This window comes from Arvicanthis niloticus, chromosome 21 (assembly GCF_011762505.2).
Source record: "Arvicanthis niloticus isolate mArvNil1 chromosome 21, mArvNil1.pat.X, whole genome shotgun sequence".
Lineage (NCBI taxonomy): Eukaryota > Metazoa > Chordata > Mammalia > Rodentia > Muridae > Arvicanthis > Arvicanthis niloticus.
Window position 1 is genome coordinate 42,007,910 of NC_047678.1, and position 12,781 is coordinate 42,020,690.

Below are 12,781 nucleotides of genomic sequence, written 5' to 3' on the forward strand. Positions count from 1 at the left end.
CAGGTGTGGGCGGGCCCAAGGTGCTCGGCTGAGTTGGCTGTCTTCTGGGCAAGGAGGGGCTGAAGGAGCATTGTGCCCTATAGGCACACTCTCCTAGCCTGACAAATCAGGCTGCAAGCTTGCTCTCAGCCCTCGTGTCCACCGGGGAGACAGGCGGGACCCTGTCTGAGAAAGGAAGGTTTCCCGTTTGGCCGCACACTCCTTCCCCACTGCCCAGGGTTGGGCTCCAAGCTCCTCCAGTGCAGCTCTTCCTCCAGTGATACCCCTAACCTCTGGGCTTCCATGATGTCCTCAGGGACCCTTCCCTGCCTCTTGCTATTTCTAACCTCTGGCCCCAGTGCCTGGCGGCTCTCCAGAGCTGGCTTACATTTTCCAAAAAATAATAAGTAAAATGAGAAAAAGAGTTGGCCACCTCAAGGGATTGCCAACCCTTATCACCTGCTGGCCCTAGTGGCCTTCATGGGTCCAGAGACCCTGGGCATCTCTCAGTAAACAGTAGTCAGAAGGACAGAGGCTGGGAATGAAGCCCTGTCCCAGGAGTTGGGTTTCCTGTACCTTTACATACCTCCCCAGGTGCCAGCTGGGTTCTGGGCACTGGCTGAGATGGGGAACAGCCCTCTGAGGCCCCTGCGTGCCTGGTGCTATACTCCTTGTCTGTCCACATGGATTGCACTCCCTTACTGCCAGATGCAATAAGCCCCCACCCCATGGAGGGGAATTGAGGTTCTCGTCTTCCCAGCTTTTACTCCTTAAAGAGACAGTCAAGTCTCTGAGTGTTAGCACGAGGGAACTAGAGCATGATGACAACTTTCCAGGTCTAAGACACAGTGGCCTTGGGACCGTTGCCTTTGGGGAAACTTTCTGGGATCTCTTGCCCAGCTAGACTTCCCTCCAGCCCTGGGTGTGCCTGCTCCTCTGAACTGATGCAGGCTGCTCTGGTCTTGGAGCAGTTGGCAGGGAGTCCCCATGAAGACATAGAGGGCCTGGGACCCAGGGATGACTAGCTCCACACCCCCCTCTCAGGGGTCTGGGTGATAATGGAGACCAGGCCCAGGTGTGTGGAGCCTTACTGCCTGCCTGTGTATGACCTGCCCATGGTCCCAGGGTGGGGACAGTAGGCATTTGAGCCAGATGAGTGATAGAGAATAAACTAAGTTCTGCTCCTGGCCCCTGACCCAGCTTCTTTATGTGTTGCTACCCTGAGAAAGGGTGGCAGGTGTCCCAGCATCCCAGTGTACAAGTCCCATGGGCATTTAGGGTATCCATAGGGTCAGTCTTTCTCCTTCAAGGCTGGGATTATACAGGATACATGTTACTTGTGGGTTGGTTGGTCAGTCACAGAAAGACCTGAAATTCTGAGTCTGCTGAAGTGGTAACCCCCAGGGTGGAACATAGGAGAATCCAGGGTCTCAGTCACAGGAGCCCAGGACAGCAGGCCCACCCCTCTCATCCATCAGCTCAGCCCTCTTGGACACTTGGGTTCTCACAGGTACTTCCTGCTGCCCATGCTCTGTTTGGTGGAATTCTGGGCCCTGGGGACATGGGTGGAAGACCTCTACAGCTATGATCTGTCACCCTGCCCACGGGTACCCAGTGCCTCAAAACAGACCCAGAGGCCTGGTGTATGTGGGGGAGGGGGCGTGGGGGAGGTGGCTGCCTGTGGAGATTCCTACGAGATAGCTGTCTCCTGTTTCAGAAGACACAGGTTGTATTCATACCCTCAAAAACCAGATGAGATAGAACACACCTGTAACACTTGGCCGCATAGTTCGAGGACAGCCTGCCGTTTGGAATTGACACCCAGTCTCAAAAAGGCCCATGGAAAGAACTGCCCGGGAGGATCCAGTTCTTTTCTCTCACCTCTGCACTCCTGTCCTTCACCCCAGCACTGCTTTCAAACAGGGCCCTGGGCAATAGCCTGTGGGTGGCAGAGAACAATCTCCTATCTTCCCACAGGGCTGCTGGGATTCCCATATGAATTCATGTATGACACGTGCATGGGGACACACACCCTGCATAGCTGAATATGATCTTGAACTTCTCACTCTCTGGTGTCCGTGGTCCGTGTCCACCAGGCTGGGATTATAGACATGTGCCACCACATTGGCCTGTATGTAGCACTGAGAATCCAACCCAAGACCTTGTGTATGTTAGGCAGGTACACCACCAACTGAGCTGCATCCCTGCCTTGAATACACCTTCTTTCAAGGTGGGGAGTGTAAGATATAAATTGGGTGGGGTCTGTGATAAAAAGGTAGCAGTGGCATCCCCAAGGATTTGTTTGGAGGCAGGAGTGACGTGCTAGATCTGCACAGATGGTGGAGAGCATGGGCTCCATCCGTCTACATGTCTGCAGAAGCAGCTGAGCACGAGGCCACCTTGAATTTCTCCACACCCTTGCCAAGTCAGAGATGGGGCTTTTGAAGCTCTGTGGCCACACATGTCTCCATGCTCTCCTGGGGCTTCTGGGTAATATCTAAGTTCTCTGAAGCTCTCTGAAGCTCTCTGAAGCTCTCTGCAGCTCTCTGCAGCCTGCTGTGGTGCCGAGGACATGAGGAAACAGAACTCAGAGAACTGAAGCCCCTCGCGTGAGCAAACCCGGGTTGACATGGGAATTAGATCCCAGGTCTCCAAGCCACTTGCTCTGTAAATTCTGCACCACACATACCTGCTCTCAGAGATGGACACATGTCACTGGGCAGGTGTTGTCATTTAGCAGGGCCAGAGCTATCAGTTGAAAATGTCATAACCCATCTAGCTAAAGCAGAGAGCAACTGACGAGAAGGACACTAGCTACATCTTCACAAGAACCAGAGACTCCAGCAGAAACAAACCCAACCTTGTCTGAGGGGGGCGGTGATGGTTTCTCAGTCTTCTGTGGAGTCTAGAGGGTGTTTACAATGGTTTTCTGCTGCCCAGGACACACTCACTCATTTTTACACAGGCTTTTGGTTTGGTTTGGTTTTTGGTTTGGTTTGGTTTTTGGTTTGGTTTAGTTTTGAGGCTAAGTTCACACTGCCCTTCTATGTGTCTTGTTCTTGGCACTGAGGACTCACTCCCTGATCCAAAAATGCCAAAGACCCTTTCCTGCATTTCCCCAAACATTTGCAGCCCCGTGTCTGCATTACTACACCAAGTTATTTATTTTATTCTTTAAGAGTCAAATCTAGTCTCAGGGCTGCCAAGGCACTTTCTCCTCACTTCCTCTCTGTATGCACATGGCTAAGTGTGCTTAGTGATAATAAAGACCCCTTTAAGATTTGTAATTTGTGTATGTGTGTGTGTGTGTTTATGTGTGTGAGAAATGCTGGTGTGTATGCATCAAGGACAGCCTTGGCTCTCCGTCTTTATCTTCCACCTTGTTTGGGACAGGATGTTGTTTTTCTGATCCAGTGTCAGACTAGCTGCCCCTGGGTTCTGAAGATCCTCCTCTCCACTGCCATCTCCTGATAGGTACATGGATTACAGATACTTACACGACTGCACCTGGCTTTTACACGGGTCTGAGGTTCTGAACACAGCTCATCTTCAGTCTTGGGTGATTTACCCACTGAGCCATCTCCATGGCCCCCACATTTGTAATTTAACCACTGTCAAAGTACAGGTGGGCGTCATTAAACTCACCACCACACACATAAAAAGCTTCAACTTCCCAGACGGAAGTGCTCACTCTCTAAACACAAATTCCACACCCTTTCATCTCCAGAGCCCTGGCCACCGCCTCTCCGCTCACCGAGTCTGAGAAGTAACAAGTGCTCAGGACCCTCATACAAATGGGGGTCGCACAGTGTTTATTTCATGGTCGCCTTATTTCAGAGTCATAAAGGTTGATCTATGTTGTAGCAGATGTCAGAATTGCCTTCCTTTTAAAGTGCGAACAAAATTCCATTATATATATAATATATATATAATATGTAATATGTAATATGCAATATGCAATATATAATATACACAATTTTATTTGGTGTGTGTGTGTGTGTCTACTGTATATATGAGGATGCAGTTGTTTTCCTATCATGTGGTTCCATGGACCAAACTCTGGTCACCAGACACTTTTGCCCACCGAGCCATCTTGCCTCTCCTGGTTTGTCTTAACTAAATTTGGGGGGTTATCATCAATTTTTACTTAGCTTACCTTTAGACCTGACTCCCTTTCTCCTCTCTGTCTATGTGTCTCTCTCAGTCTCTCTGTCTCTCCTTCTGTCTGTCTTTGTGCCTCTGTTTCTCTCTGTGTCTTTGTCTCTCTTTGTCTCCCTGTCTCTCTTTGTGTCTCTGTCTTCTCTTTCTCTCTCTCTCTCTCTCTCTCTCTCTCTCTCTCTTTCTCTCTCTCTCTCTCAGTTAGGACACTGAGACCCTCTTTGTAACTAACTGTAGATGGTCATCATCATAACACCTCACTGTTGTCGGGAAGGGGAGGAGTCTCGGCTTCTTCCCTGCAGTGGGTTTATTCTTTTTTCTTTTTGGCTTTTTGACTTCTTGGCATTTTTTTTTTCCGAGACAGTTTCTCTATATAGCTCTGGATGTCCTGGAATTAACTCTGTAGACCACACTGTCCTTGAACACAGAGATCCTCCTGGCTCTGCCTCCTGAGTGCTGAGATTAAAGGTGTGTGCCATGACTACTGGGCTGTTTTCTCACGTTTATCAGTCAGGAAGCCTTTTCCCTTGTATTTTCTCAGGTCTGTAATTCCCACTCGAATCTTCTGTATCACTTCTAATTCCTCAGTGAGATGTTTCTGCTTTGAGAAATGTAAGAGAATTTTTAATCGATTGAAACATTTTGTGATTTCTTTCCAGATAATTCTAGCATTTAACGCTCCTCGTGGTCTTTATGATCTCTTATTGTAAGAAGTGGTCAGATTAAGCTTCGTGCTCATGGTCTTTGTTAATTGTTTTTTTCCCCGGTTCAGGGACAAGCCCTCCTGTCTAAGCTCCCTCCAGTCTGGACCTGGTCTGTGTTTGCAAACTCAAGTTCAAAGGATGGTGCAACTGTCAGACGCTGTGCAGATCCTTTCCATCCTGTTCCACTTGGGCTGCCTGGGACTAGGGATTCCTCAAGCCAACCTCCTTAGTGCCTCTGACTGGGAGAATGAGTGTCGGGCCCATTGTGCAAGCCAGTACATCCCCTGGATGCTTTGCTGTTGGTGGGGCTTCTGCTTCATCAGCCTGTGCAGTCCCTGCGTGGACTTGCGAGGCATGCGGGTTTAGTTTATGACAGGAACGAGCCTTCCTGTACTGCCTTGTTGCTATGTAGGGTCAGAAACAGCAGGCCTGGGGTGTCTTCTACTGGAGGCAGGGGTGGAACAACTCCACTATTCTGCTGTGAAGCCACCTGTTGCTGCCCCTGCTTCCCCTGTCTGTAGCTCTCACGATCACCTGCTGTGCCACAGTGATACTTATGTGCTCTCCCCCCACGTTGCCCACCCCAGCAGATGTAAGCTCCATAGGGGCAGTATTCACAACTGACTCAAAAGTCTCAAGACTGTGTTAGCTACAATACACAGTAGGCTCTGGATGGATGAACGAGTCACATTTAAATAGTCTACTGGGAAGCCTGGGTAGGGAATGAGCACGGTAGACTCTGTCATAAACCCAAAATGTGACATTAAGTCATCTGGTGGGTATGAATTAATTTTTAGTCACTGTCTTCTGTTCAGGTCCTTGGAAAGTGAGGCTGTGATCACAGACATTGTTGTTCACTTGGGGAGAAGGTCCCCAAGACGTCAGAGGTGGGCACATCTGCTCTGGCCCATGAACGTAGCAGCCAGAAGTCTCTGGTGATGTTTCCTAGAAATGTCTTACTGTCTACAATAAGGATGGAAACCCTCCTGGCCTGCCCTAAGCTAGCCCTTGAAGTTGCAGAAAGGTGGGCAGGAGCCTGTCCAGCTACGTGCCCCTCAAGAACTGAGTGACTGTCACTACTCAGGAGGGACAGGCAGTAACGTTTCTGGACTCATAGGAGGGACGTGTGACTCAGTTCCCCCCCGCCCCCGTCTTTTCTCCTATCCCCCCACAGGCCCAAGGTTATAAACAAGTGACTCAGAGGCATGGTTGGGGAAGCGCTCTGTTACGCCTCCTACCAGTGTCCCAGGGCTAAATTTAACCCACAGCTGCAGCTTTTGGCGCTTGGAGAATTCGTTAATCTTGGAGGCTGAAGTCGATGTGCAGATTTAGGGGGTGGACAGGAGTCCAGAGCAAGGTGGGGATTGAGATTGGGTATCCTGCCTCAACTCCTCAACTCCTCAAATCACAGACAGCTACAGGGGCCTCAAGGCCAGGTAGAAACATGGTAGATCTCAAGTGGACGCAGGACAATGGGACAGAGTCACTGAGCAGTAGTCAGAAATCTTAGACGTTCCACCATTTGGACACTACAATTCAGAATGCCACTAGAATGTTAAAAAATGTGAAGGTCTAAACACCCCCAAATAGTAAAATCCTAGGAAATTAATTTTCTAGCAGGCTTGACACCTCCAAGTCCACCCTGGAGCATGCTACCCCCAGGGTTTCTTGCGCTCAGCAGAGCTGAGCTGAGATCCTGGATTCCAGCTCCATTCTCTCCTTGAATGGCAGAGGAAACTGAGGCCCAACAGAGAAACAGCTGCCCTTATTGACTTAAGAAGTTTGTTTAAAGGAAGGTCTCTGGACTCGGGCAGAGGAAACTCCTTCCCATTTGGGGTCTCTAAACAGTGATGGCCAATGACAAAGACATGATCACCAAGCTGGAAACCCAAACATACTGTAACCGGGAGTGGTCACATAAGATACGGGTCTGTGAGGAAGGCTGTGAGCACACAAGCATGGAGGACAGGGGGAAAAGGAGAGGGGCTAGAGTCCTCTTCGTGGGCAGCAACATTTCTAGACTAAGGAATCCAGAGGCTTCCAGTTCTAGAAAGGCCCAGACACACCCCACCCTCGCCCCATGAGCCCCCATCGCTGACTCAAAGCTGCTCAGGGAGAAAGCCTCTGCCCAGCTGTCCCCTGTGCGTCATGTGCAGGAGGCCAGGCGGCTCCTTTTACAGAGTCTGGGGCATCCTCTATATATAACCCAGTGCAGACAGCTGTACAGTCAGTGCACAGCCGTACAGGACAGCATAGGTGTACAGAACAGGCCTCGACACAGACTTGCTGAGTTCCAGGGAGCCTCACCATGACGCTGGGCTTGGAGCAGGCCGAGGAGCAGCGTCTGTACCAACAGACCCTCCTACAGGACGGCCTCAAGGACATGCTGGACCACGGCAAGTTCCTGGACTGCGTAGTGCGCGTGGGCGAGCGCGAGTTCCCGTGCCACCGCCTGGTGCTGGCCGCCTGCAGCCCCTACTTCCGCGCGCGCTTCCTGGCCGAGCCAGACGGCGCGGGAGAGCTACGCCTGGAGGAGGTGTCGCCCGATGTAGTGTCCCAGGTGCTGCACTACCTGTACACATCGGAGATCGCGCTGGACGAGGCAAGCGTGCAGGACCTGTTTGCTGCTGCGCATCGATTCCAGATCCCGTCCATCTTCACCATCTGCGTGTCGTTCCTGCAGAAGCGCCTGTGCTTAGCCAATTGCCTGGCTGTTTTCCGCCTCGGCCTCCTTCTGGACTGTGCGCGTCTGGCTGTAGCCGCGCGCGACTTCATCTGCGCGCGCTTCCCGCTAGTGGCGCGCGACAACGACTTCCTGGGACTCTCGGCTGACGAGCTGATCGCCATCATCTCCAGCGACGGCCTGAACGTGGAGAAGGAGGAGGCTGTGTTCGAGGCTGTGATGCGCTGGGCCAGCAGCGGCGATGCCGAGGCGCAGGCTGAGCGTCAGCGCGCGCTGCCCACGGTCTTCGAGAGCGTTCGCTGCCGCCTGCTGCCTCGTGCATTCCTGGAGAGTCGCGTGGAGCGCCACCCACTCGTGCGCTCCCAGCCCGAGCTGTTGCGCAAGGTGCAGATGGTGAAGGATGCACACGAGGGCCGCCTCACTACACTGCGCAAGAAGAAGAAGGAGAAGGGTGAGCAGACAGCTCGGGCCAAGGAGGCCAAACAGGGCACAGAGGACACCAAGGCTGAGGATGATGAGGACCGAGTGCTGCCAGGGATCCTTAATGACACCCTGCGCTTCGGCATGTTCCTTCAGGATCTCATCTTCATGATCAGTGAGGAGGGCGCCGTGGCATACGACCCAGCTGCCAATGAATGCTACTGTGCATCCCTGTCTACCCAGATCCCCAAGAACCATGTCAGTCTGGTGACCAAGGAGAACCAAGTCTTCGTGGCCGGTGGCCTCTTCTACAATGAGGACAACAAGGAGGACCCTATGAGTGCTTACTTCTTGCAGGTGCCTGGCCGGCCTTGGGAGGGAGGGAATAGTGCTGAGTTCTGGGAAGGGCCTATGTCTACTTGGAGACTGTCATTGGGTCCAGGATCTTTGATTGACAGCCACTTGCTTGAAGGGGCAAGAGTTACAGCTGGTTTCCAAAGCGTTGCATACATGTGGTATCTGTGTTAGGCTCACTGTACAGCTAGGGGGGAGGGGGCTGGAGGGTCTGGCCGGGCACAGGGCTTGGGGGTCCCAGACAGCGAGAAGAATCATAAGCAGGGCTTTGGCAGAGGTGCCAGGATGGGGATGGGGAACAGATTCTCATACAGAGAGCACCTTGCCATCTTCTTTCTGGGGGAGAAAGCTGAATCTCAGCAGGGGCTGGGAGACAGGCAAGGTGGTCCAGGTTAAGGATGGGACTGTGAGACCTCAGGGAGGAAGAACCTACAGCCTGCCCTTGTCAGCCTGGTTTTCAGCCGGGTGACATCTGGAGATGTGAAGGGAGTTAGTTAGCACTGTTGGTAACCCAGACTGGTGATCCTATGACAGAGCAGTGTCAGGTGAGCTGGTATAAGCAGGCAGGAGCCAATGGGCATCTGGGTGCCAAGGTCAAGCCCACAGGCCTCACAGCTGGAGGAGGTGAGGGGCAGCTCTCCCAGGCTGGCTGGGAGAAGTTTCAGAGGTTAAATTGTAGCAAGTATTCACACAGTGCAGCTACTGGACAACTCTGCAAGGTGGGCCCCGTGTGCCTATAACCACGGGATTAGGCAGATACAGAGGGTGGCGTGGAAGGCTATAGATGTTAAGGGGGGGAAGCCTTGAACAGATGGTCACCAAAGATCCAAAGCCATAGAGGGACCTCCCTCTTAGAGGGGACCAGGAGGTAAGCAGAGGAGGCTGGTGATGGCTGACCCAAGGATACTTACTGCCCGCCCACAGTTTGACCACTTGGACTCTGAGTGGCTGGGGATGCCACCTCTCCCCTCACCTCGTTGCCTCTTCGGCCTGGGGGAGGCTCTCAATGCCATCTACGTGGTCGGCGGCCGGGAGCTCAAGGACAGCGAAGACAGCCTGGACTCAGTACTGTGCTACGACAGGCTGTGAGTGGGCAGGGTGGGACCACCTTGGGGGTCAGGATGGTCTGAGACAGGGGCCCTAGGGTGGGACTGGGACCATAGCTGTAGCCAGGAGGCCTGCACAGGTGCACAGCCATTGGGTGAAGACCTGAAGATAACCCTTGCGCAGAGAGGCAGGTGGGCTGGTCTGAAGGCCCGAGAGCTCAAGGGAGGGGCTCCAGGACTGTACTGAATGCAGTCTGCATGTGCGTTGTGGGTGTGAATACAGAGAGCCAGACTTGACTCACGCTCGAGCTGCACTTGTTCCTTCAGGTCCTTCAAATGGGGCGAGTCAGACCCACTGCCCTATGCCGTATACGGTCACGCCGTGCTTTCCCACATGGATCTTGTCTATGTCATCGGCGGCAAAGGCAAAGACAGGTGAGGTTCAGCCTGATGGGGAGGAGGTTCTGTGTGGCGGAGGGGCAGGCAGTTGTCCCGGCCTCTCTCTTCACTCACCCCATCCGCCCCACAGGAAATGTCTGAACAAGATGTGTGTCTACGACCCCAAGAAGTTTGAATGGAAGGAGCTAGCACCCATGCAGACAGCCCGATCGCTCTTTGGGGCCACGGTGCATGATGGCCGCATCTTTGTGGCCGCAGGGGTTACAGACGCAGGGCTTACCAGCTCCACAGAAGTGTACAACATCGCAGACAACAAGTACGATCTTTGCCCCGCCCCTCCCTCCTCTGTGGCCGTGCATCTGTGTCAGCCCTGTTTGCCCTACTGAGGGTCACAGGTCCAGGTCCCCATGTTAATTTGGGATGTTGGCATAGAAGTAGCCCCTCTCATTGTCCAAGGCTTTCTTACAGGAGAATCTGCAGAAGGGCTCCCAGGGTGGGGTCTGGGGTTGACGGGTTTCTCATCTGGGGACTGCTACCAGGCCACAGACTCGCTCTGACGCTGTAGCAATGGGTCAGTTCAGGAAACAGAAGCCAGCGGGACCCACCCAGCAAAAATGGTGGTTAGTGAGTGCTTAACACCAAAAGGTGGGGCTCCCCAGAAGAAAGGCCGTGCTCAGAATGGAGGTCTGTGGGTAAAGGTGTGTGGGAAGATTCTGGGATGGGAGAGGTGAAGGGTTAATTAAGGCCAGTGAAATGTCTCCTGTGGGCTTCGGCTCTACGCCACACTGGCTGTCACGGGACAGAAGATTCAGAAATTTCTCAGAGAAAGAGGGGTCTTGTAGCTGTGACAAGGGGTGACAGAGTCCTAAAGCCGGGGGTGTATTTGGAAAGGTCAGGGAGAGGCACTGAAGCATGGCTTCTTAGGAATGGGCAGGGCAGAGGAGCCGCATTACCTACAGGCGTTCTTGGAGCTTAGTGGTAGGTTTTCAGTGTTGGGCTTAGTGGTGGGTTGGGTGTTGGGCCTAGTGGTGGGTTGGGTGTTGCATGGGAAAGAGGGTGACATGGCTGCTTTTGAGTAAGTCTCAGAGGCCAGTTGTCTTTGGCATCAGGCAGCAAATCGAGAGTCCATTCAGCAAATGTAGATTCGGGGTACCTGGGGGTGTGCAGGAGGAGCTCCCCACAGCAGAATGCCAGGGACTGAAGACATCAGGAGAGCCATCAGGACGTCTATCAGAAGAGGGACAGAGGGTATGCAAAAGAACCGGGCTATCAGAGGTAACCACAACCTGAGCCCGAATTCAGCAACACCGGGGACTGAGGTCACAGGTGTAGCAAGATGGACAGTGGGGGCCTCCATTCACGATGCAGGTTGGATGGAATGGCAGGGTGATGAGGAAGGGAGTGTGGAGGGGGAGAGCATGGGAGAGCATGGGAGAGCGTGAGAGAGCATGGGAAGGGAATCAAAGGTCAAAGGGGAAACGAGGAGCAGGGCTGCGATGATCAGAGCATTGTAGATGACTGAAGGTTAGTGAACTGTAGATTTCCCAGAGACAGTTGCAACCTAGAATTTGGATTCCCAAGGGGTGATGGGTACGGAGATGGTGGGGCTTGCTGAAGCCCTGGACTACTTACTTCTCCCCACTCCCAGGTGGACCTCCTTTGAGGCCTTCCCACAGGAACGCAGCTCGCTCAGCCTGGTCAGCCTGGCTGGTACTCTTTATGCCTTGGGCGGCTTTGCCACTCTGGAGACAGAGTCTGGAGAGCTGGTCCCTACGGAGCTCAATGACATATGGAGGTAAGCCCAGCCCTGAGGATCTGAGGGGGGATCCTGAGTAGTGTCAGAGCAAGGTCACCAAACAGTCCTCCTGCACCTCAGCTTCTCACCAATCCCTGGGGGCGAGGAGAGTGACATGTGGTAGCCTGCCCCATTGTGGAGCACCAGCAGGTCATAGACAGGAGCCAGTCCTCAGCTTAGAACACAGGCCCAGAGTCTGTTCTCCCTGTTTTCTGAGGTGCTTTGTCTAGAAGAGTGAGCCTGGAGGGGGAGGTACCTGGATCCAGGCTCCAAGAGCTATTTCTCCACACACTCCTCTGGTGTGGTCATGTCGGGGAACTTCTTGCAGAGAGGAGAAGAGAACTGAGTTGGAGCTTGGAAGTCCTCCAGAGAGTGGTGAACTTGGAGGAATGTGGGGACCCGGGAGGTGGCTTTTCCTGAGAGGGAGCTGCTTTAGATTTCAGGGTGTCTTTTCTTAGGGCGTCCATTATGGGGATTCCCCTCACATGAAAATCATTTAGAAACAGACATACTCTGAGGTGGCCTAGGACACTGTTGGGTCCCTGTCTGGTTTCAGTTGAGGAAGCTCCCATCCCCGTCTCCACCTTCCCTTCCCCTCAGATTCAACGAGGATGAGAAAAAGTGGGAGGGGGTCCTACGGGAGATAGCCTACGCGGCTGGCGCCACCTTCCTCCCTGTACGCCTCAACGTGCTTCGCCTGACCAAGATGTGAACGCGCGGGACCCTCACTGAGCCTCCTTCATGTCCTGTGGCCTCAAAATAAGCATCGTGGGATCCAGAGAGGAGCTGGGAGAGGCCAGAGCCCTTCTGGCTCCCAGTGTGAGTCAGAAAGGACACTTCAGTCAGGAAAGGGACATTGCTGCCTGCTCCTCAGTGTCCCTCTGGGGTCACCATGTCTTCTCAAGGACTGCAAAGCTATAGGCTGGCATCCCAGGTTGTGTCCTGGCCTGCCCAGGCTAGCTGTGTGTGCCATAGAGTTTCCCAGGGACTCAGTACCCGTGCCAGTCAAATGGGAGTGTCTCCATTGATGGCACCTTCTTGTGCTAACCCAGACCTCACTTAGGAATCTCAGGAACAATAAAGTGCTTTCTGAGCATCTAGCCCAGGGTCTGGAATCAGCTGCCACCAAAAAACAAAACAAAACAAAACAAACAACAAACAAACAAAAAGAACAGGGTCCAGAGTGCTGAGGATTAAAGGTTTGATTATACCAGTGTTGGGCTTTCAAGTGGGTGGTCCTGTG

At 53.0% G+C, this 12,781-nt stretch overlaps 1 protein-coding gene across 1 annotated transcript; it reads left to right on the forward strand.

Annotated features, from left to right (window-relative positions):
• Nucleotides 1-6,946: 6,946 nt before the first annotated feature.
• On the forward strand, nt 6,947-12,711 carry Klhl40 (kelch like family member 40). The gene is made up of 6 exons (XM_034483698.2): nt 6,947-8,301; nt 9,223-9,383; nt 9,672-9,779; nt 9,874-10,059; nt 11,392-11,538; nt 12,139-12,711. The coding sequence occupies exons 1-6, from the start codon at nt 7,150-7,152 to the stop codon at nt 12,248-12,250; spliced, it is 1,866 nt and encodes a 621-aa protein (XP_034339589.1). The 5' UTR covers nt 6,947-7,149; the 3' UTR covers nt 12,251-12,711.
• The last annotated feature ends 70 nt before the right edge of the window (nt 12,712-12,781 follow it).